General features: G+C 43.4%; 1 protein-coding gene across 3 annotated transcripts in view; it reads right to left on the reverse strand.

The window, feature by feature from the left end:
* The window catches only part of HDAC4 (histone deacetylase 4), a 294,548-nt gene that overhangs the window by 9,648 nt on the left and 260,643 nt on the right, over positions 1–24,257 (reverse strand). For all 3 annotated transcript variants that reach the window (XM_040357576.1, XM_040357577.1, XM_040357578.1), the window contains 3 exons: positions 21,762–21,880; positions 11,152–11,285; positions 8,949–9,033 (listed from right to left, as the gene is read on the reverse strand). In XM_040357576.1, the coding sequence (XP_040213510.1) occupies positions 8,949–9,033; positions 11,152–11,285; positions 21,762–21,880 (338 nt within the window). The remainder of the gene's footprint in view (positions 1–8,948; positions 9,034–11,151; positions 11,286–21,761; positions 21,881–24,257) is intronic.

A 24,257-nucleotide genomic window follows, 5' to 3' on the forward strand; every position in this document is an offset into this window, starting at 1 on the left:
GATATCCACATATACTATGTATTCCTGTTGTCACAGAGGCAATTGCTGACCTTGCCAAATCCATGTGGAATGTGGGAATTTTAAGGCATTTTTTGTGGGGTTTTAAATCCCAGAATAAGACAAATACCCCATTGGGCTTTGGTATCATGAACAGGTTTGAGTATAATCCTTTGAACCGGTCTTGTAGGGATAATAGGTGGTTCAGGGCATTTTGAAAATAACTGTCCTTGGACAGTTTTTGAACGATTTAAAATAAAACAGTAAGATTTTAACTCTATTTTGGGCCCTTTTGAAACCACTGATTGAACCCGCAAGTCTGGAATCCAGAGAGAGGCAAACTGTAAGACACGTGCCCTCCCCCCACTCCATTCATTGTGAAGTGGGCTTTGGGCTAGTCTTGGTGAGCCAAGTCTTGTGCTGAAAGGAAAGTCTGAATTTGGGTTTTGAGGTTGAAGCCTAGTTAGCGCAGACGATGTTCTGTGTTTTGAGGCACTAGTGCTTCCAAAGAAGGTTGTTTTAGGACCTTCTGCTGTATAAGTAAAACCGTCCCACTTGTGACCTCTGATAAATGGGTAAAGCCTCATCAGACGTATTGCTTGGAAAGTCCTAAATGGGAGGCACCTTCTGCAGGCAGCTTCAGTTGTCCAAGCTTTAAACCGTAAGATTCTGCACATGTCACTGGAGATTAGAACCATTCTGTAAATTTGTCTCATAACATATTCTAGGGCAATAATACAGAAAATTAGAGAAGAAGGCAACTGCTGTTATTACTGTGTTGCCTGTGTATCCTGAAATACAGGGTCATGTTGGTTGTTCAATGTCATAGTCCATATAGCTGCAGTTTGACATACTGAAATAGCAGTAAAATCTGGTTGCACGGCTGGGGCAGCAAAATTAGAGAAAGCTTTTTGGAGGGTCTCGCACATATTTTCAGAACCATTGAAAGAAGGAACATCTCCAATAGGTACAGTGAAATTTTCATTTAGAACAGAAATTACAAGATCAACTACAGGAATAGCCCCACTCCTTTGTGAACTCTTTTTCCAGATTTTGGAGGGTGAGTTGTCAGGAGTAAGGATGAGCTCTGGTGTGTTCGCATAGAACACGTGCAGAGCTCGCCAGGAAGTGTGCACGGCACTAATAACGGGCAGGGAGACATTTCACGATCCCTGCAGCCGAGCATCGGGACAATGTCTCCCCGGCTGTGATTAGCGCATCGCCGTGCACACTTCCTGGCGGGCTCTGAACGTGTTCTATGCGAACACGCCAGAGCTCATCCTTAGTCAGGAGTGACCCAGTTGTCAGACTGCACATTCTATCTGTTCATGAACAGAAAAAATTTTGCAGAACGACAATCTAGGGGGGAAAAAACTTCCTCCAAAATTGCCCCAATATCTTCAATTCCTTGCATGTCTACCTCCTCTAGGACTGGTATAACAAGATCCAACTACAACTGAGAAATGTGAGTAGAAGAGGTGTGATATTTATGGAGCCTGGGCAGAGATGGCTGTATTACGGTCATAATCTGTCCAAGGAAATGTGGCAAATTCAGCTTTAGTCAGATAGGGCTGAAATTATGATTAAGCACTTAGGTTAGTGTGAAATGTGTAAATCTTTCTCCCCCACTCTGGTTTTGCGGCATATTTATGATGCTTTTTCCAGTTATCAATAAAGGTGGATTTTAGTGTTTGAAGTGCAGCCATCCAGATCTTAACTTTGTACATGTACAGGTATGCAAACTGGGCCGGCACACATGCACACACAGGTGGGAGCTACAGCAAATGCAACCTTGTGAGTGAAAGTTTAAAAGTGGGATTATCCCAACCTAATAGGTTAAAAGGGTTGTTTTTGGGGCACAAAGAGAATCTATTCAGATCTCTCCCTTATACCCAGAATCTGGACAATCTGGAAGAGCCCACAGAGCATCCGAGACCTATCAAGTTGAAGTACTACATCTACCTGGGCTTATCTGGGGCTATGACGATCACCAAGATACTCTTAAGCTCAATCCTGCAAAGCAGACGAAGAGAAAGTTTCAGGGGAAGAAATGCATAAAACGGTATACTGATCCCACAAACTCAACTACTGCTTTCACTAGTGGAACCCTGTAACCTGCAGGCAAACCTGACTACAGGTGGTTGTTGAACTTGAAGGCTGGGAAGTCCACATCCAGCATCCCCATCTGTGACATAAGTCTTGAAACACCTCCAGGTGTAGGGTCCCTCTCCTGTATCCAGAAGCTGCCAGCTCAGGAAGTTGGCCTGCATTTGCCCACCCCTGGAATGTAAAGGGAGGACGAGGCCCGAGTGAGGTTCTGTCTAGGACAGGATCAGCACTTGCTCTTTTGTCCCAATGAGAATTATTGTTACTTAGGCCCCATACACACGAGAGGATTTATCCGCAGATACGGTCCAGCGGACCGTTTCCACGGATAAATCCTCTCAAAGAAATCCGCTGATTTCGATGGGATGGAGTGTACACACCATCCCATTGAAATCCGCGCGGAAATCCTCTGCCGATGACGTGTCGCGCCGTCGCCGCGATTATGACGCGGCGACGGGCGCGACGCTGTCATATAAGGAATTCCACGCATGCGTCAAATCATTACGACGCGTGCGGGGAATCCCTTTGGACGGATGGATCCGGTAAGTCTGTACAGACGAGCGGATCCATCCGTTGGGATGGATTCCAGCAGATGGATTCGTTGTGCAGCACAACAAATATTCGATCTGCTGGAATCCATCCCAGAGGAGATTTCTCCGCGGAAAGAGATCCGCTGGCGTGTACACACCATAGAATCTATCCGCAGAAACCCATTTGCTGGGATTTATCTGCGGATGGATTCTATCGTGTGTATGGGGCCTTACTTATGGCTTATGTATGCCACTGGTGGAATTGTCAAAATGTATCCACATGGGATGACCCTCCAGCAGGAAGTTCCAGAATGTTAATCCGGAGATGAGATTCCTCAAATGTCCAGGTTCCCTGAACGGACAAGGTGTCCAGAACTTCTCTTCAGCTAATTAGACTGTCATCCAGGAGACTGGAAGAAGTACTTTTCCTGACTCCAGTGTCAGCCTGTTCTTTGGTTGCAGGCAAAGTGGTCTGTCCAGGAACTGTATTGATTTGTCTCAAGATGAAAGAATGATGTGTTGCAAGAGTCTAAAGGGAAACTGGTCAAAAAAAACTGCCCTAGGACTCGCATGCTGAATCAAAACGTTGGCAAACTCTTGGACTGAAGAGGAACAGTTTGATAGAGGCAGGTTTGACGTATCCCCTGAAGAAAAACTGGATTAAGTTGCGACAAAGATCAGACTAATATTTTCAAGCACTAAGTCGGTTCCAACATCCAATAAAACCTCTGCAAGGTCTGGACAGTCAATACTTAGGCTAGTACTGGGCCAGCACTTTGTTGAACAATAGAAGTGGAAAAAAAAGAAAGGCAGATGGGCAGATCCACAAACTGAAAATGCAGAGGACGCAAAGCAAAGGAATGGCTTGTGATCAGGAACAATAGAGACATGTGGGTAAGCAACCTTAAGAACTATAATCATGAAAGAATATCATCAAAAGAGATATGATGTCAAGCTGCCATACTTCAGAAATGGTCAGCGAAGTAAAGTAGTATAGCTAGATAACAACAGATACAAGGAGAGGGGGGTAGGGAGGAGGGAGACCAAAAGGGAGGAGGAGAAACGCTCTTCACCAAAATAAACCTAAAAAATAGATCAAAAGAAGTACTGGTAATATAGGTATAGCTAATTTACTCAGAGACTAAAGCTCAAAAGGTGTCAGAATTGCTTAGAGCCCTCCAGCAGGTCCATGTAGTATGGACTGCCACAGGTTCTGTGCCATCTTTCTCCACAAGAGTCTCCATTGCCATAATGTCATTGAGTAGAATCTGGGCCCACTTGAGGATACTGGGTGGGGCTGTAGTTTTCCAATGCCCGATGATAGTGACACATGTGGCCAACAGCTAATGACAAAAGACTCAAACAAGTTTTTTATTTCACCTTTGACATCCTTGAAATTGGCATTCAGGGAATCCCCGATATAAGTGTCACTCAAAGGCCATACAGATTAAGCACTTTTTAGATGCAGGCATCACAGTACCACACTTTGGCAAAAAACAGCCTCCTCTTGTTAATGGACAGGAGTCTCATACTGTATATGCTGGATCTCAAGGCTGCAGGCATGAGTTACAAATGTTTAACTGCCATGTTGATAAGATCCCTTCTAACAGCCTTTAGACCAGTCAGACAAGGTTTGACATTTTCAAGGGTATAGCTACGAGTGTGCCAGTGAAGGAAAACAAATGAAAAACGTGAAAAACAACACAAATGTCCAAATACGCAAACATCAAAAGTGGATGTAAACCCCCAATTTTTTTCCCCAATTAAGCCTTGTATCTGTTACAGCAGTGGATGTCATTTCATTTGTGCCCAGTCTTACCACAAAGAGTTAATCGAGCTCTGAGCAATCCTCTTATCTTTCTGCAGTAAGATAAAAATGGAAACAGAGAAATAGGTGTCTGTTTCTTCCCCCTGACTGTGAATAACAGGTGATTTCCTTATTTCATGAACAAGTGTGAGAGGCATTCTGTGTACTTCACACCCCCACCCCCACCCCTCCTTTCTTCTCCAGCTCTCTCAGGATTGGCAGCTCCACACCTCAGCATGATTGGGCATGCCGAAGTCATGTGGTGACTTTCCTGGGTTATAACTGGGGCATAATCCACAATACCAGCAGAAGCTCAGTGTAAGAAAAATCGATGCCTGGCCAAGGGGAGTGTAGAGGTGGGCAGGGAGTCTACTAACATGACTCCACCCACCGAGCCCTGGACAACAGACCTGCCCACATAATCCGGAGTATCGCAGGGCCCAAACAGCTAAAGGGGAGATATTTGACAGGTAAAGATACATGCAAGAGGCATGTATATCCTTATAGATCAGCACTATGGAAGTAATTTAGAAATGATGAGAGTGGGTTTACATCCACTTTAAAGTGTTACCCTAATAAAAAAAAAAAAATGGATCCTGTCACCTTAAAGTGGATGTAAACCCACCACTCTAAACTATTGCTATATATATATATATATATATATATATATATATATATATATATATATATATATATATATATATATATATATATATATATATATATATATATATATATATATACATATATACACACACACACACACACACAACCCTCCTGCATGTATTCCTTCCTTTTAATAATCAGCCCCTTCTGCACACCGAGCCCCGCAAATCTCCAAAATCCATAAGAAGGTCTATGTTCCGGAGCCAAGTGGGTGGAGTCGTGATGTCACTAGACTCCCCGGAAAACTCTACACTCCCCTTTGGCCAGCCAGCGTTGCAAAGGAAGAAGAGCACGCTCACGGCCCCGTGACTCCTGCGCTACACAACACAGGCTGTAGTAATAGCTGTGAGATGCTAAGAGAGGGGGGTGATGATGCTGGGAAAGTCTCGCCCATGCTGTGCATGAGATAAGGAAATGAGCTGTCACTCACAGCAAGAGGGAAGAACGGATTGGTATATCTGTCTGTTTTTATCTCACCGAAAGAAGATAAGAGGATTGCTCAGAGCTGGATTAACTCTATGTGGCAAGACTGGGCACAGATGACATGAAATCCTATGCTGCATCAGGTACAAGCCTTAATTAAAAAAAAATTGGGGGTTTACATCCACTTTAAAGTATGTTATACAGCACAGTGCTTGTGCTGTGTAATTTGGCCCCTTGTATCACCTAAAATACCTGGCTGATCCTGCCTGGCTATGCCCTCCCCATGTAAACTGACCACAGTTTATCATTTCTGCTGAGCCCTTACATCATGGTCAGTTTACGTTCCTCCATCATTCGCAGCTCTCCCCCTCCTCTCCCTGCCAGCTCCATGATCTTCCCCTCCTGCTGCTCTCATAATACAATAACCTTGCAACAGCAAAGCGGGTGGGGCTGAGAAAACCCTGCTGACGTCAGCCAGGAGAAGGAGAGGGGAGGCTGATCACGTGAGCACTGATCGTCACTCTGAAAATCGGGTACACAGCGGCATTTAAAAAATAAAATAAAAAATGCACTGGGGACATTATTTAACATAGCAGAGGGGATTGTTGAAAGGTTGTTTGCATGGCTTAACCACTACCCGACGGCCGTACGACTTTATACGGCCGCTGGGTGGTTCTCAATCTCTAACAGGCCGTAAAAACACGGCCTGCGCGCGCGTCCGACGGCGGCGCGCGCCGCATCGCTGAGACGCCGATGTGAGTGCCTGGCGGCCGTGATGTCCGCCAGGGACTCGCGATCGGCGGCTACAGGGACAAGATGTGGAGCTCTGTGTGTAAACACACAGATCCATGTCCTGTCAGGGGAGAGAGGAGACCGATCTGTGTCCCTTGTACATAGGGACACAGATCGGTCACCTCCCCCAGTCACCCCCCTCCACCTACAGTTAGAACACAATTTAGGGTACACATTTAACCCCTTCCTCACCCCCCAGTGTTAACCCCTTCAATGCCAGTCACATTTATACAGTAATTTGTGCATATTTATAGCACTGATCGCTGTATAAATGTGAATGGCGCCAAAAATGTGTCAAAAGTGTCCGATGTGTCCGCCATAACGTCGCAGTCATGAAAAAAATGCTGATCGCCGCCATTAGTAGTAAAAAAAAATAATAAAAAATAATAATAATTCTGTCCCCTATTTTGTAAGCGCAATAACTTTTGCGCAAACCAGACGCTTCTTGCGATTTTTTAAATTTTTTCCCCCCAAAAAATATGTAGAAGAATACGTATCGCCTAGACTGAGAAAAAAAATGTTTTTTTTAAAAAAAATTGGGCTATTTATTATAGCAACAAGTAAAAAATATTTTTTTTTTTTTTCAAAATTGTCGCTCTATTTTTGTTTATAGCGCAAAAAATAAAAACCGCAGAGGCGGTCAAATACCACCAAAAGAAAGCTCTATTTGTGGGGAAAAAAGGACGTCAATTTTGTTTGGGAGCCACGTCGCACGACCGCGCAATTGTCAGTTAAAGTGACGCAGTGCCACAAGCTGAAATTTCACCTGGTCAGGAAGGGGTATATGTGCCCAGTAAGGAAGTGGTTAACAACCACTTTAAGAAATCACATGTTTGTGAAAAATATATGCAAATAAAGTAAATAAATTGTGTGCAGTCATAAAACCACACTAAAGTGCAAGTGTCCAAATGTGCAAACAGTAAATAAAAATCTTGAATTTGTAATACTCTTCCAACAATGTGAAAATTAATCTTTCAAACCAATCTTTCAGTGCATGTCCCAACACTGACAAGGTGAAAGGCCCTTTTGCCAGAAATCCAGCCTCTAAACATAGAGGTGAAAATGCTACATTGTATCAGTATGTACCTCTTCACCGCTGCCAGACTAGATCATAAACCTAAGGATCAGCCGCAGACTGCGGTTTTAAGTTTTGGACTGGAGAGGGATAAGATCCCCAGTTAGGTTTATATTGCAACATCTACCCCCTTTTAGGGAGATTCCCCCTTTTTGTCCGGTTTATAGATATTGTCAAAAATGAAAGTAAAAGGGTTGTCCCTGTAAAAGTAATAGAGGGGAAACCTTCCAATGGGGACACTAGTTCTGGTGACTTTGGGGGGGCCCCAGAGGATTCTCTTAGTTTCCAGAGATTTCACCTTACTTCCATTTTCGCTATGCAACAGGACGTGAAGGTAAATCTCTCCCATGGGACAAACATGGCAAAAATGGGATTTACACCCTCCCTTACTCTATCCAAAAGGAAAAAAAAAAAAAAAACTTTTTGCCTATAGTTCTAAACACAAACGTTTTTTTACCATAATGCATGCCCCTGCTGTTCTCTATGGCAAGATCGGATGAAAACGGGCAGCCTGTCCATTTTCATCACATCCGATGGACAGATGGCGAACGTATCATCATCCGTCTGTTTTGAGCAGATCTTATCGGATCGGCTGGCAGGTGGGCGTCAGCATCACTGCTCGCTGTAAGAAACAGCAGGGCAGAGACAAGACCAGTGACTGCGGGAATACAAGGCATAGCGGCCACCAGTCTTATAAAACAGACGTCAAAGGCAAGGAAGCCTGTAATTAAAATATTGCACTTCAATTTTCTCAGAGACGATGGACTGGGGGAATAGATCTTTGCTGAAGGAAACCAACAACACTTACACAAAACAACGTTTCTGCCCAGAGTTCCCCTTTAAGGTTAAAAAAAACATTCCGCTACCTACCTATTCTAGGCTCCTTTCATCTCTAAACACTAACCCAAGTCCTTTCACCTATCGAGCGCTGTCCTGGCTGCAGCCCCACTCCTCTCACTTCCTGCTCTCACAAGAGACAATGAGAGCTTTAGAAGCCAAAGGCTCCTGCTGCTGTCAAACTCCTGTGAGGAGGAAGCAGGGGCATTACTTAAAAGCATTGTATATGTCTATGGACACACATAGTCCAGCTCAAGAGCATGCATACACGAGTGCCCCTATAAACACGCAGCTTACTAAGGAGGCACCCAGAGGCAGGCAGAGTAGACCATCAAAGTGGTAGTAAGAGATTGCTCTATGCAATATTGTTGCACAGAGCAGGCAAGTATAATTATTTATTTATTTTTTGCTAAAATTAAAAAGAAAAACAAAACAAAAAAAATGTAACTTTACTTTGCTATCCCAGTCAACACCAGTACCCAAGAAAATTGCAGGCGAGAAGGAGCATGCATTTCACCAACGTGACAGCTCTCACACATGGGGAGTTCATGGTCTTATCCTTTACAATCCTTCGTTCTGGGCAGCTGAAAAGAGCAGCAGGGGAGTGTATGGAACAGAAAGTATGCTTTGGGGGGGCATAAAATACAGACTCATACATGTGGCAAAGGGACCATTTTCATTATTGTTAGGCACTCTACTCAACCTCAATACCTACTTTGTATTTGAATAACTTTCTCCAAAGAGTTCACTGCATTGCTATTCGGTCTCTGTTGTAACAGAGACTCTGAAATCGGCTCTAGCTGTAAGGGAGAAGCACACAGAAGCATGTCTGTTAGTACACAAAAATAAAAACCAAATGCAATTGTCTGTACTTTAAAGTGTATCTAAAATTCAACAATGAACATCCCTTATTTGCTTCTCTTTTGGCCTACAAAATATACCAATGAAAGAGTTTTGTTATATTTGTGTAAATTTTTTGCCTTTTCCGCCGGGACCCGCCATCTTGCAGTAGGGGCAATTGTTAGTGAAAAATGAGGAACACAAGGAGGCAAAAGGGTGAACGAACAAGTCAAAATGTAAGATTCTTGCCAAAAGAATCAATGTCAGGGTAAAGTACATCCACCACTCAAAGAGCAGAGACAGTTTCTTGCACCGTGTGAAAGAAAACGAGAGGAAGAAAAAGGAAGCCAATGAGAAGGGCACCTAGGTGGAGCTAAAACATCAGCCAGCCAAGCCAAGCTCACTTTGTCCGAACATTTGGAAAGAAACACAAGCTCCTTGAGCCAATTCCATATGAGTTCATGGCATAAAGTACCGCTATTAAAACACCCTTTTCTCAAAAAAAAAAAAAAAAAAGTGAAATCTGCCTGCATTATTTCAAGAAGCATAAATCAGTCCTCCCAGTTTTTATTTTGGACTACAAAACACTTAAAGGAGTTGTGAATGTTAGTGATAGAAAAAATATTTTAAATTGTCTTGTAAAGTGCAGGTCATCGCTGCCAATTCCTGAACAGTTCATGGACCTGCTTGAGGGCATATAAAGCCACTCCAGCTGCTCCTCATTTTTCTCTCTGTGATGTCAGACATGCCCAGCTGTATACACACACCTATCAGCAGGTCCGTGAACGGCTCGGGAATCAACAGCGATCACATGACCTGCTGGTGGGCATGAATAGCGTGAGGCAGACAAGCCTAACATGTCTGTGAGGCAGCTTCACAAAAAAAAGGAGGAGAAGGAGTGGTTATATGGCAAGCTGCTGTCCGTCAAAGCCGGAGGGATGGGTGGGGGGTATGGTTTGCATTGACAACAGAAGATACAGGCACGCTGTACAATCTGTACAGCTGCACAGCATGCCTGTATCCAAGTGTGGAATGACAGAGGATGTAATCTGACCACGCTAGCATGGATCATTTGCCATGTTTAGCATGGTCAGTTTACTATCAAAAAGGAGAGGCACAGGGAGGATCAACCAGGCAATAGAGAACAGCAGCAGGCACTAATGAAATAGTAGTTTTAAAAAATCAAAAACATTAAAAATACAGTGGCAAGGTTTTTTATATTTAGGGTTACAAAACACAAAAGCAGGGCTGACAACATTTCTTGTGATTTAAGGCCAGAAAAGACACACATGTGGTTAAGAGCCGAATGTATTTTGGGCATATCAACAAGTATGCTTCTGTACTTACAGGGCAAATAAAAGGAACAAATATGGGAAAAATTTGGGGAAGTTTGCATGTATTGTAAAGATGTACTGAATACATGCTTGTCTTTGACTCACTGTAATCCATTTTAACTAGCAAATGGATACAAGCCCTCTTTAAGGATAAAGTATGCAAACACAAAATACTGCAGGCAAAAGTATAACTGCTCATTGTATAAAGCAAGAACAGCTTCTGCTAATGATATGTACTTGACCACATATCAAAGGCTCTGGAACTAGATTGGTGCATTTTGTTAGCCCTGGTCACACAAAATGTACATTATGGCCAAATCTGTGAATGGTGGGGTCTGCTGCTGTAGCATCAAATAAATAACACATTTATTTAGCTCCATGCTCAGCCCCCCAACCATTCCCATCGCCCCCCAAGGGGACCCTTGTGATGTTATGCTTTTATAACCAAGTAAGATGGATCTTCCTCTGCCCTCTCCTCCAGTCTGGAGTGTCATGATGCTTATTGATTTTATGTCTTCAGTCTTCTGGGTTGTAATACTGGGTGTCATTCAATCTGAAAGACTGAGGGCATCTAGTGGCGAATAAAATGAACTGCAGGTAAAACTGAAGACAAGTGTTGCAGCTTGAGCCGATTTGTTTTTTGTATCTTGCCCAAATAAAAAAGGCCTGGCGCTGGGCTTTAAAATAGTTGACAGACCGACCTGTCACACAGAAAAAAAACAAAAAACGTCATTTTGCGCTTACCTCGTTACCTAGTAGAGCAGATACGCAAGATTCAGAAGCATCACAAATCGCTGTTAAATCATGACCTCCCTCAAGTGCCAGAACAACACGACCACTAGCCAGCTCCATAAGCTGCTTTGTCAGATATCCAAAACCTTACAAAAATAAAATGAGAAATCAAAAAAGTTGTCATTGTGAGTAATCGGAGTTCTGGGCAAAAAAAAATTAACCAGATTCCTTTTGAAAATGAAATCTTATTGTGTGCAATTGGCAACAACTCTGCAATCGGAGAACAAGCTTTAATGATGAAATCACAGCAGATTATGACTAGTAGGCCATATGGAGATGTGTTTGTCTACTAGAGTGTCCAACTATAATTTTATCGCAACAATTTCTGCAGTTTCCGTAAGGAATCCAATAATTTATCCAGTGTTTTTCTTTTTTCTAACAAATCTCATTATAACTTTCTGGTAAAAATTAAGATACACGCGTCTTGTGTCAAGGTCATCTCTAAATATATGGTACCAAACCTTTTAAAGTGGTTGTAAACCCTTTGGTGGAAGTTACACCTACAGTTAAGCCTAGATTAAGGCTTACCTGTAGGTGCTTGCAATATCTCCGAGACCTGCACGGTCTTGGAGATATTTGCAATTTCCCCCAGCGAAGACTTCAATGGAGCATGCGCCATCTTGAAAGGGCACACTGTGCCGTTTCAAGCCAGGGTCATGCCGTGAAAAGCGGCTCCCGCGCACATGCGTGGGAGTGATGTCACGCGACTCTGGCCAGTCAGAGAGCCGGAGTTCGCGACCCCCAGAAGAAGAGGGGTGAAGATGGTCGCTCGCTGCCAGCGTGGAAGACGGTGACATCGTGGGCTTCTACTGCAGGTAAGTGTCACATAATGGGCTACTATGCGATGCATAGTAGCCCATTATGCTTTACCTTTGCAGGGAAAGATAGAGGAAGTAAACCCTATCTGGGTTACCTCCTCTTTAAGCCATGTAGCATTAAAGTGAATCAGTCAGGAGGAGCAATTCCACACTTGTGAAAAGCAGATCGGTAACATGGAAATACATCTGCATTTTAAAGATGGTCAAAAGAGAAATGCACTGGCTGCTAATGTTGATCTCACTGCCTGGTAGTCAAGCAGGTTCTTTACCTAAACCTGTATATAGACCGCTTTATTTGCTGCATTTTCTTTATGCATCACATTTCATAGATTATAGACTATTAGGTAGATTCAGTAAGAGTTAGGCCGGCTTATCAGTAGATAAGCCGACCTAACTCAGAATCTACGCCGACTTATGTTTAAGTGTATGCTCAAACAGAGATAGGCTTAAACATATCTAAGATACGACGGCTTGCGCCGTCCTATCTTAGGTTGCAATATTTCGGATGGCCGCTAGGTGGCGCTTCCATTGCGATCGGCGTAGAATATGTAAATTAGTAGATACGCCGATTCACGAACGTACGCCTGGCCGCCGCAGTACATTTACGCCGTTTCCGTAAGCCATTATCAGGCCTAAAGTTATTCCATCTATTAGATAGAATAGCAATGTTAAAGTATGGCCGCCGTTCCCGCTTCGAAATTTTTTTTTTTTTTTAGATTATAATTCTTTTTTATTTTAAAACAAATCAGTACAACACATATATATTAAAAAAAAAAAAAAAAATACATAACAGAACATTATTACAAAACAACAGTCACAGTCCATCTTATTATTATACATCCCCTTTAACCTTGTTGTCAAAATCAAACATATATCTCCTTCTTACATATCTCTCCCCTTCCCGAACATCCCTGAGAGAGAAAGAAGAAAGGGGAAAAAAAAAAAAAAAACACAACAACCCACCCTACTTCCCTCTCCTCCGACCCTTCTCCATATTTCTGTGGTTTCTCATTAAATCCCACATATACCCAATCCAAGTTCCCGGGCTCCTTCTATACCATTCAGCCTTATCCCCCTTAACCTTCCCCCCTGTGGTCCATATAGGACTTCCAGGGAGTCCAAGTTCTTAAATATTTTTCCCTTTTATATTGTGTTGTCAGGACTAACTCTTCTAATTTGCTTATTTCCCTAACTTTACATATCCACATCTCCGCTGTTGGTGGAACTGGTGACTTCCACCTCTTCGTTATACAGGCCTTAGCGGCATCTAATAGATGGCATATAATCATTTCCCTATAGGCTTTTTCTGGTATTTGGTTTAAATGCAGAAGATAGAATTCCGGATCTTCCGGAATCTCATAATCTGAGCAAAACTGTAAAGCACTTTTAATCTCTGCCCAAAAACTACTTAGCATTGGGCACTCCCAGAATATATGTAGCATCGTTCCTTTGCTTCTCTGGCACCTCCAGCATTTATCTGATACCTCTGCAAACATTTTGCTTAACTTTTCTGGTGTCCTATACCATCTTGTGAAGATCTTATAGTTTGTCTCTTGTATTCTCACACATATTGATGTTTCGTGTGTTCGCCTGTATATGCATTGTCGCTGTTCCGAACTGAAGGACTTCTCCAATTCCCTTTCCCATTCCTGAACGCACCTCAGAGGGCAACCTCCTGATCGTACTAATAACTCATAGCTTAATGAAAGACTATGTAGTAATGTTCCTTGTTCGTTACATATTTTCTCGAATTTCATGAGTGGTCTCTCAAAGCTCTCTGGATTTGGCAAAGTGTTCAGGAAGTGAACTATCTGAAGTGCATTCCAGAATTTCAAACGGAATACATTTCCTATTTCCATCAGTTCCGCTATGGTTACCCATCTTCCCATGTGGATATACCTTGCTACTTGTATACACTCTCTTTTTCTCAACTGCCGGAATGCTCCGTCTTCGTATCCTGATGGGAAGAGGGGGTTACCTATCACTGGGTATAGTGGGGAGGTCCTGGGCTCGATGCCCATCATAGGTAGTGCTGCTGCACAGATCCTCACCGTGTTACCCACTATTGGATTTTTATTCATTTCTTTAGGGAGTGAGGCAAACCACCACGGTGCTCTTTCTAGAGGTGTTTTGAATTGCGCCTGTTCGATTTGTACCCATAGCTTCGTATCTGAATGCCTATTCCAGTCTATTAGCCTGTTCAGATGTGTTGCGTAATAATATTTCCTTATATCTGGGACTCCCAGTCCTCCCTGCTGCTTAGTGCTCATTAGTTGTTTCCTATGTATCCGGGGGTTCTTATGTGCCCATATGAACTTAAAGATCACTCTCTGACACTGTTTAAAATACTTTGATGGAATATGTATTGGTAATGTTTGTAATAAATACAAGATTTTCGGGAGTATGTTCATCTTAATAATATTGCAGCGTCCTAGCCAGCTATGAAAACCCTGGTTCCACTTATCCAATAAGATCTTTAATTTCTGTAAGAGGGGTGGGAAGTTCAGCTCAAAGATCTTCTCCACCTTCCCTGCTAATTGTATACCAAGGTATGTCAGAGCATTGTCAGTCCATTTAAACTTAAATTTTTGTTTTAGATAGTTTATCGCTATATGTGGGACGTTTACCCCCATCGCTTCCGATTTATTAAAATTGATACGTAGGTTTGATAAAGATCCGTATCTCTCAAATTCCTTCATTAATTCTGGAATTGTAATCAACGGGTTTGTAAGACTGAACAACATATCGTCTGCATAGGCTGTAATTTTACAGTGGTTCTTCCCTATTTGTATGCCAGAAATATTAGAGTTTGCTCGTAGCGTACACCAAAAGGGCTCTAGTGACAGGGCAAATAGAAGTGGAGACAGAGGGCAGCCCTGTCTTGTCCCATTTGAGATTGTGAGGGGTTCGGACAGAATTCCGTTGGCCCGTACCTGGGCTGTTAAGCCTGAATACATGGAGAATATCCACTGTATTATTTTGTTCCCAAAGCCGCCATATTTTAGGACTGCCCTCATGTAACTCCACCTCACCCTGTCAAAGGCCTTCTCTGCGTTCGTATTGAGAAATACGCATTGCGTCTGTGTTGAGTTGGCTAACTGAACCAGGTTAATTGCCTTGATTGTGTTGTCTCGTGCTTCCCTGGTAGGGACAAATCCCACCTGGTCCAGGTTTATTAAGTCTGGGATATGTTGTTGTATCCTGTTTGCTAAGACCTTGGCAAAAATCTTCACGTCCGAATTTAATAACGAAATTGGTCGGTAGCTTCCACATAGGGCTGGGTCTTTCCCCTCTTTTGGTATCACCGAGATATATGCTAGCAAGGTATCTTTAGCTAAACTGGCCGATGTCCCTAAGGCATTAAATAGTTTAACCATATATCCTGATATCGAGGGAAACAGAATTTTATAATATTGACCTGTGAAACCATCGGGTCCCGGGGCTTTCCCCCTTTTCATTATGCTTACTGCTACTTTAATTTCCTCCTCGGTTATAACGTCATCTAATTTCTGTCTATCCTCTTCTGATAGTCTTGGTATTGCGGATTCTGTTAGATACAAATCAATTTGTTCTCTAGTCGGGGGCTTGCTCTGTATATTGTAAAGAGAGTTATAGTATTCCTGGAACTCCTTCGTTATATCATTTGGTTTTGTAACCCTGTGTTTCTTGGGTGAGTTAATATGTGGAATATAGTTACTCAGCTTCTGTTCTCTTAGTAGCCTCGCCAGTCTTTTCCCACACTTATTCCCTGACTCGTATTCAGCCTTTTTGCATCTCTGCATTGCCGCTTTTACTTTATAGTACAGGAGATCTGTGATTTCAGTTCTTTTACTAGCTAGTTCTTTCTCTACATTTGTTGACCATGTTTGCTTATGTTTGCCTTCCAAGATGGCTAGCTCCTTTAATAGCCTGTTTAACTTTTCAGTACGTTTCCTTTTGATCCTAGATCCATGTTTAATTAACACACCTCTAATAACCACCTTGTGTGCTTCCCATATAATTCCAGGGTCGCACTCTGGTGTGTCATTAGAATTGAAATAAAACCTCAATTCTTTAATTACATCTTCTAGGACCTCCTTATCTTCCAACAGGCTTTCATTTAGTCTCCACTGGTTTGGTCTGGACTGTCTTAAATCTTTTAACTCATATACCAGGAAGATCGGGGCATGGTCCGACCATGTAATTGATCCAATTTTAGTCGACTGTACAGAGTGTAATTGGGCATGTGGAATGAGGAAAAGATCTATCCGGGAGTATATTTTATGTGGTGCAGAGTAGAACGTGTAGTCTCTTTCTTTATTGTGTAGCAGCCTCCATATATCAATCAGTTGACTTTTATACAGAGTTTGCATAATATGATTTCTCACACTGAAAGATGTGGATGACTTTCCCGATGAGGTATCCTCTTTGGGATCTAAGGGAATATTCAGGTCTCCTCCCATAATCAAATGTCCTTCTGTGAATTCTAATAGGCGTTTAATTGTTTTGTCTAGGAAGGTTCCTTGATGTTCATTTGGGACATACACTGTGGCGAATGTTACCCCTATTCCTCCTATTTTACCCTTCACGAATAAATATCTCCCTTTCGGATCTCTCATGGAGTCTACATATGTCCATTGGATTCTCCCTGCTATCAGAATAGACACCCCCCTTGACTTTGCCTCTTGATTTGTCGCATGGTATGCTATTGGGTATTTCCTATTCTTTAATGTCGGAGTTTTGTCTTCTCTAAAATGTGTTTCCTGTATATACGCAACGTCAATACCTAATCGTTGTAGGTCATGCAGGAGGATTCTCCTTTTTTCGGGTAAGTTCAACCCCTTCGCATTTATTGAAAGTACATTTAATTTCTCCATCTATCTTCCTATATTCCCTGTATCAGTTTAGAGCATAAACCTGGAGGGCAGACAGTTAAGGAGGGGGGAGGGGTGGGATTGGTAAAAGTGGGTAAAAAGAACAAAACAGAAAAAAAAAAAAAAAGAAAAAAAAAAAAGGAGATATTCTCCTTTCCTAATATTAGCTATCCTGCTAATAAGAGTGGAAACACTCACCGTATTAACGGTATTTGAGCGTCAACCTATGTTTGGGGGGGCGTGCTCCATAAGTGGCCTTCCGTTGTGCTCCTATGTGCCAGTCTCTTTCCTCCCTTTCCTTCTCCTTTCTTTTTAAATGTAATGCTTACACAAAAAATATATGAGAGAGTATCCCACTTATAGGGACACCTTCAGTTGAATAGGGTAGAGAGAGAGAAATACAGGGAGCACAAACAAACCAAAAAAAAAAAAAAAAAAAAAACCACGAGCTCTAAGCTCTGGGTCTCCCCATGATTCCCATATTTTCCTTCCAATTCTCCCCAATAAAAAAAAAAAAAAATTGAAGAAAAGAGAAAATTCCCTTTGCCCCCTGGCTTCTCACGTTCCTTCATTCTGTCAATTGTGGGGGCCCAAGTGTGACTCCTATCGCCAAGTCCTTTTCCCTTCTCTTCTGCTCGTTCCCCCTCTCCATAAGAGAAAGGGAAGGGGAAGACCTACAGAAATGTGAACATACATTCCTACTATATCTACTCTCTAGTAATTATACCACATAACATTTAACATATTTAACATATTTCACATATACATATATATACACATATACACATATACACATACATACATAGAAGGTTACAGCCATGGCCCATACCATTACTTTATATTGTACCCCCCCCTTATATCGAGAGGGTTATCTTTTATTATTCTATTGTTATGCCCCTTTCTCCCCCTTCCCCCCCATCCCTCACCACACCCTCATTTATTGGTCTCCACTCTCCAACTATCCAACTCTAGATGGAGGTGGGAGTGAAGTACAATCCAAAAAATATAATTATAATCACATTTCCCAGTAGGGGGAAGGAGACGGAGAAAAGAAAGAGAAGATTCAGTAATATCCCAACTGTAGGGTATCAAAGGGGGGTTCGAGAGAGGAAAAGAGTGGGACCACTTTTTTTCAATTTTCCAGCTCGCAGCTCTCTGCTTCCTCTCTATAGATATTCACCAATCGTATCATTCCATTTCTTGTATTGTCATTAAATGCATTCCCCAAGCTGGGGGGGGGGGGGAGTGGGTCGACCTGCCCCTTCCTAACTCCACAGCATCTCGTCAGGGTCTGCTGGGTATTCTGTACAATGGGGGGCCCCTCTATTGTGCCATGTGCATATTGTGCTCCCCAGATAGCGTACTACGTTGGCACCTGGGTGCATCAGTTGTGTTGTGAGTTGTGTGTGTGTGCGAGAGAAAAAAAAAAAAAAAAGAGAGAGAAAAAGAAAAAAAGGGGGGGAATCCCCTACCCCTTTGTCGTGAGACTATGTATCGGTGTATCTATATGTTAGTGAGTGTCTGTGTTGTCTATATGGTTATGTGGCAATTATCTAAATCGCTATGTGTGTATACGATGTGTTGTGCACTAGTGTCGTTCCTGTCGTTAATACTGGGATCGTTAATTGTAATTGGTGTTGTTTGTTTGTTGGGGTGTATCTCACTCCCCGTGTATGTGATGTGGAAAAAAAAAAAAGAAAAAAAAAGAAAAAAAAAGGAAAAAGGGCCCCCCTTCCCCCATACAGCCCTCCTCTGGCGGGCTACGCTTTTTCCCTTGGCGAGTATCTTCCCCTCCCATCCCCCCCTATCCCCCACCTGAAAAGAAGAAATAGAAAAAAAAAAAAAAAAAAAAAAGGGGGCAGAAGGGTGAGGCAGAGAGAGGGGGAAAAAAAAAAACACACCACCATCTTCCACTCTCCCAGCTCTCTCCACCCTCCCATCCATATCTGCCTATTGGCCCTATACCATTTACCTTATGCCATATACCATAACCTTTCATATTAAATCATACTATACCATGTCTTAACACTCCAATACACTCCATTCCTTAGGATACTTTCCTTGGAATGCAGTCCCCTATATACTGCCCCGTTACACCTGGTTTTCCCCTTTTTCAAAAAGTTCCCCTTTTTCAAAACTTCCCGACCGCCCCCCCCCCCTATAAAAAAAAAAATTAAAAAATAATCTTTGGGGGGGAAGGTTATATGATCGAAGGGTGGGGGTGTTAAAAGGAAAAAAAATAAAAAAGAAAAAAAAAAAATTCCCCAAAGCTGGTCTCTCTCCATCATTTTTTTCTGGCCATGGCTGTCTCAGTTCCTTCTTTTATCACATTTCTTCCTGCTGGTCAACTACTTCCCTTCAGGGACCACTATTTGTCTCTTAGGGGATCCCCCGTCTTTCCTGGTGTCCGCTGTTTGCATGTTCTGTGGGGTCCTCCCTTGCCCTGATTTCATTTGAGGCCTTCCTCTATTACCCGTATATGTTATTGGTAGGAGCCAGTTTGGTACCTGGATTGATGTTGTCTCAAGAAATATAAATAGTTCTGGAAGCTCCGCTGGGGCTCTGAGCGTAAATGACGCTGCAGGCTTACGAAATGTCACTGCAAGTGGGTACCCCCACCTGTATGTAGCCCCTTTTTCTCTAGCAAGGTCCAATAACGGCCGCAGGCATGCTCTGCGCTGAAGGGTGGCCCGGGACAGGTCTGGTAGAATTTTTACAGGCGCGCCCTCATATACTATGTCCTTTATGTCCCATGCTGTCCGGAGAATCGCTTCTTTTTGCTGATATTTATATAATCTACAGATGATGTCCCTTGGCCTATCTAAATTAAGTGACTTAGGGCCTGGGGCTCTATGCACCCTCTCTATCTCAATTTCCATCTGGGGTAATTTTAGTACTAACCCGAAGACTGCCTTGACTTTACTGTCCAAATCCTCAGTATCTGTTGCCTCCGGGACACCCCTAAGTCGCACATTATTCCTGCGATTTCTGTCTTCTAAAACTTCCAACTGTAGTTGCAGGTCTATTAGGGATTCGGCTGCTATGTCCATTCTACTACGCTCCAATTCCTCCACGGCTCTCTCGATGGCCCCCACTCTCTGCTCTATTGAGACTATAGAGCTTTCTCTTAACATCACCTTTTCTGACAGGGCACTTAAATCTTGTCTTACCGCCTGTAGGTCCTGGCGTTGAGTCTCCTCCATATGGCGTATCATTACCTCAATCTCCTGCCGGGTGGGGAGCCGCTCGATGTCCTGGCGTGTCGGGAGAGCTGCAAGCATCGCTTTGATCTCTGCCATTTCCATCTCTATTGCGGCGGATCTCACTGCAGTCGGCGTCTGTGTTTGGGTAACTCCTGCTCCGGAAGCTCTTCGTTGCGTTGCTGACCTCTCCCCCGCTGCACTACTTTCACCGCTCCGACCGCGGGCTCCTTTGTTAATTGCACCGCTCGCCGCTATGGACACTGGAGATGCCGAGATAAGATATCTCTGAATGTCTCTTTGCTTGCTATCTGTTAGAGCGGCCGCTTTCTTTGTATCTGCCCGTGTTATGTATTTGCGGTCTTTGTTCATGCCGCTCCATAGGGCGCCAGCTCCAGCCGTGAATATCGCTTCAAACCCCGCAGAAGAAGCACACCGCTATCGCTGAAATCCTCATGGAGAGAACCCGAAGCTGCAGGGTTCCATGTCTCTCACGCTGCCATTCCTAGGCCACCGCAGGGGTTATTTTTCAGCTGGGTTCCAGGGATTCAAATTTTGCCTCCCTCGGTGAGCGGCGGGGTGCAGGGTGTGGGGTATGGGGCGCTACAAGCGTGCGTATGCTGCTCTCTACTCCACCGTCTAAACCATTTCTAGATTTTGTCAGTGAAATAGAGACTGTATTTTTATTTATTTATCCCCCACCACCTTTTCACAGATTCTCCTCTTTCTTAGGCAATTTATGCCTTAATGCAGTTCACCAACATAAATGTCCTTATTCTGTTTTTCCACTCAGCATCTCTTCCACTCTCCTAATTTTCGCTCAGTAAAGCAGTGACATTCAGTGTGTGTACAAGTAAATAAAAGATCAGACCTACTTATGCAAGGAGAATGTTCAGTGCCGAGGGAAGCCAGCAGGAGGAGGAGGAGAAGGCACAGCCGTGGGGATGCTGGGGATGCCAGTGCTCAGTTCTGAAGGCAGGATACAATGACGTACTGTGCTCCGAGGATCCAGGAGGGGGGTCAAATTACTTCCAACGGTAAGCAGACCTGCCGATCTGGAAGTATGAAGTATGCAGCCAAAGGAGGGCTGAAAGCACCGAAGCCCAGCTGCTGTTACTCTGCTCTGCTACCCACAGTAACCGGGCATCCAGCTCCACTCAGTTGTCCCCTCAATATCTAGAACGGGAGATAGAAAGCTGCTAGGGATGGAGAGAGGCTGGTGGTTCACACGTGGAGCATCGCAACAGCAGAGGAGCACGCCCACACACGTCACACACTCACTCCATCATCCGGTCTGGTCACCCTAGTTTAGGTAGAACTTCCAGTCCTTCCCAGCAATGCACAGCTTCTGCAGCCCCGCTTCGAAATTTTTACGTTGTTTGCGTAAGTCGACGTCGTTTACGTCCACGTCAAAATCAATAGGCCCGTGCGGCGTACTTACCCGCAATGCACACTGGGAAATGTAGGCGCCCGGCGCATGCGCAGTAAGGTATTACGGATTAGAAATGGTTATTAAACTGTTTGGATGTAAGTGGCTAATATCCATTCATCAACTGAAAATAGAACATGAGTATTTTCCAGACACTTAAATTGGACAAACGCACAAAGGTTAAAGAACAAAGGTTTTGTAAACCTACACTAATGTAAACCCGGTTTCAATAAGATAGGCTATACCATGCATTTGCACTTACATTTGGCTGATACGTTATATCCTCCCAGTGGTGATGGATGTCCTTCCACGGCATCAAACCCAGCAGACACCAAGACAACATCTGGAGAAAACTCACGTGCTATTGGTAGCACCACAGTTCTAGGTGGGGAAAAATAATCAATAACGTTTTCATTCTAGTATTTTAAAAAAATATTAAATTGGAGAAAAATCTCTACAATATTTGCGAAAAATTAACCACAATTTTAAGAGCAGTCCCGGAAAGATGCATAAAAACTTAAAAAGCTAAATAAATAATAATAATAAAAAAATAAAAAAATAACACAGGGATCTCTACAGATGTGGAGATTAAATTCAACAAATAATTCCTGCCCTTAAGGACATTACCTGTGGGCATGCAACAACACAACCGTGAACCAAATCAGCTTGTTCCTAGAAAAACTGATATCTTAGGTGTTACTCACTGAAAATAATAATTCTGAATCAAACTCATTTATTTAGGATAGAAATGGGAAATGGCCTGTATTTTAAAGGGTTTCGGTCTGGACATGCTTGGCCAGTCCATCACCTTTACCCTCAGCTTCTTTAGCAAGGCAGTGGTCGTCTTGGAGGTGTGTTTGGGGTAGTTATGTTGGAATACTGCCCTGAGGCCCAGTCTCCAAAGGGAGGAAATCATGCTCTGCTTCAGTATGTCACAGTACATGTCATTCATGGTTTCCTCAATGAGCTGTAGCTCCCCAGTGCCGGCAGCACTCATGCAGCCCCAGATCATGACACTCCCACCACCTTGCTTGACTGTAGGCAAGACGCACTTGTTCTGTACTCCTCACCTGGTTGCCGCCACATACATTTGACACCATCTGAACCAAATAAGTTTATCTTGGTCTCATCAGACCACAGGACATGGTTCCAGTAATCCATGTCCCTAGTCTGCTTTGTCCTCAGTACACCCGCCCACGCACATATTACTATCCTAAGCCCCCTTCATATTACTGTCCTCATGGCATCCCACGTTACATTTGTCAGCCCCCCCTCCACCCTACAATCACAGTCCTCAGCCTCCCCCCAATTTAATGTCCCCAGTGCCCCCACCCAAGCACATTACAGTCCTCCGCCACCACACATTACTGTCCGCATTGCCCCCCACATTTCTCAGTGCCCCCTTCACCCCACATCACAGTCCTCAGCCACCCAATTATTGTCCTCATCCCCTCCCCCACAAATTACAGTCCTCAGTCTCCCAATTTAATGTCCACAGCTCCCTTCAAATTACCATCATCAGTCCTTAGCCCCCTTTAATGTAAAAAGCCCCCCCCCCCACACACACACACACACACACACACATTAGAGTCCTCAGCCCCCCCCCCCACTTTGATGTCCTCAGCAACTTTACTTCAGTCGCATCAGCACAAACATTTCTCAGCTCCTATTCAACTTTTCATACTAGTGTGCTTACTCCCTTTTAACTTCGCCCTCTCCCTCACTGCCTTACCTTACACAGAACGAAGATCGGAGGGAGGCTCAGCCTGTCTGGATGGAGGGCGAGTGTTGCAAGATGGTGATTGGCTGCTAGGAGCCAATCACCTGCTTGTTAACCTCATGCAGCTCCGCCCTACATCCAGAACTGTCCCGCTGACGGCACTGTGAGGATTACAGAGCGACGGCAGGGAAGAAGAAAAGGCTTCTAAATGGCAGTACCGCATCGGTCCCAATGGTAATGTCACATGGTCTGCATTTGGCCAGCGGTCCACCATTTAGTGTTGTCCGGCCCATAGAGCAACAATTATTTTTTTCAGATCCTCAAAGAGTTCTTTACCATGAGGTGCCATGTTGAACTTCCAGTGACCAGCATGAGAGAGTGAGAGCAATAACATCAAATTTAACACACTTGAGACCATATAACACTGAGTCACATGACACCGGGGATGGCCAATTGAGCCCAATTTGGACATTTTCACTTAGAGGTGTACTCACTTTTTTTGAAAGCAGTTTAGTTGAATGGTTGTGTGTTATTTTGAGGGGACAGCAAATTGACACCGTTATACAAGCTGTACACTGACTACTTTACATTGAAGCAAAGTGTCATTTCTTTTGTGTTGTCACGAAGATGTTGTCAAAGATATAATAAAATATTTACAAAAATGTGAGGGGTGTACACTTTTGTAAGATACACATACATACACACACATATATATTTTTTATATACATACACACACACACATTTTATATATATATAAAATGTAAGTTGTGCTCATAAGTTTACATGAAAACATGTGGTATGACACTTGAAGACAGTTGGGCTGCATGGTAGAGTCGCCAGAAGAAAGCCATTACTATGTAAATACCACAAAGTATCGGGCTTACATTAAGTCAAGCGGCACAGAGACAAGCCTCAAACCTTCTGACACGCTTCGTTTGGGGTCAAGAAAGCCTATGATGAAAGGTACATCATTGCTACTGTGAAACACTGAGGTGGATCGCTGATGTTTTGGAGATGTGTGAGCTTCAAAGGCACTGG

This window comes from Rana temporaria, chromosome 6, assembly GCF_905171775.1.
Source record: "Rana temporaria chromosome 6, aRanTem1.1, whole genome shotgun sequence".
Lineage (NCBI taxonomy): Eukaryota > Metazoa > Chordata > Amphibia > Anura > Ranidae > Rana > Rana temporaria.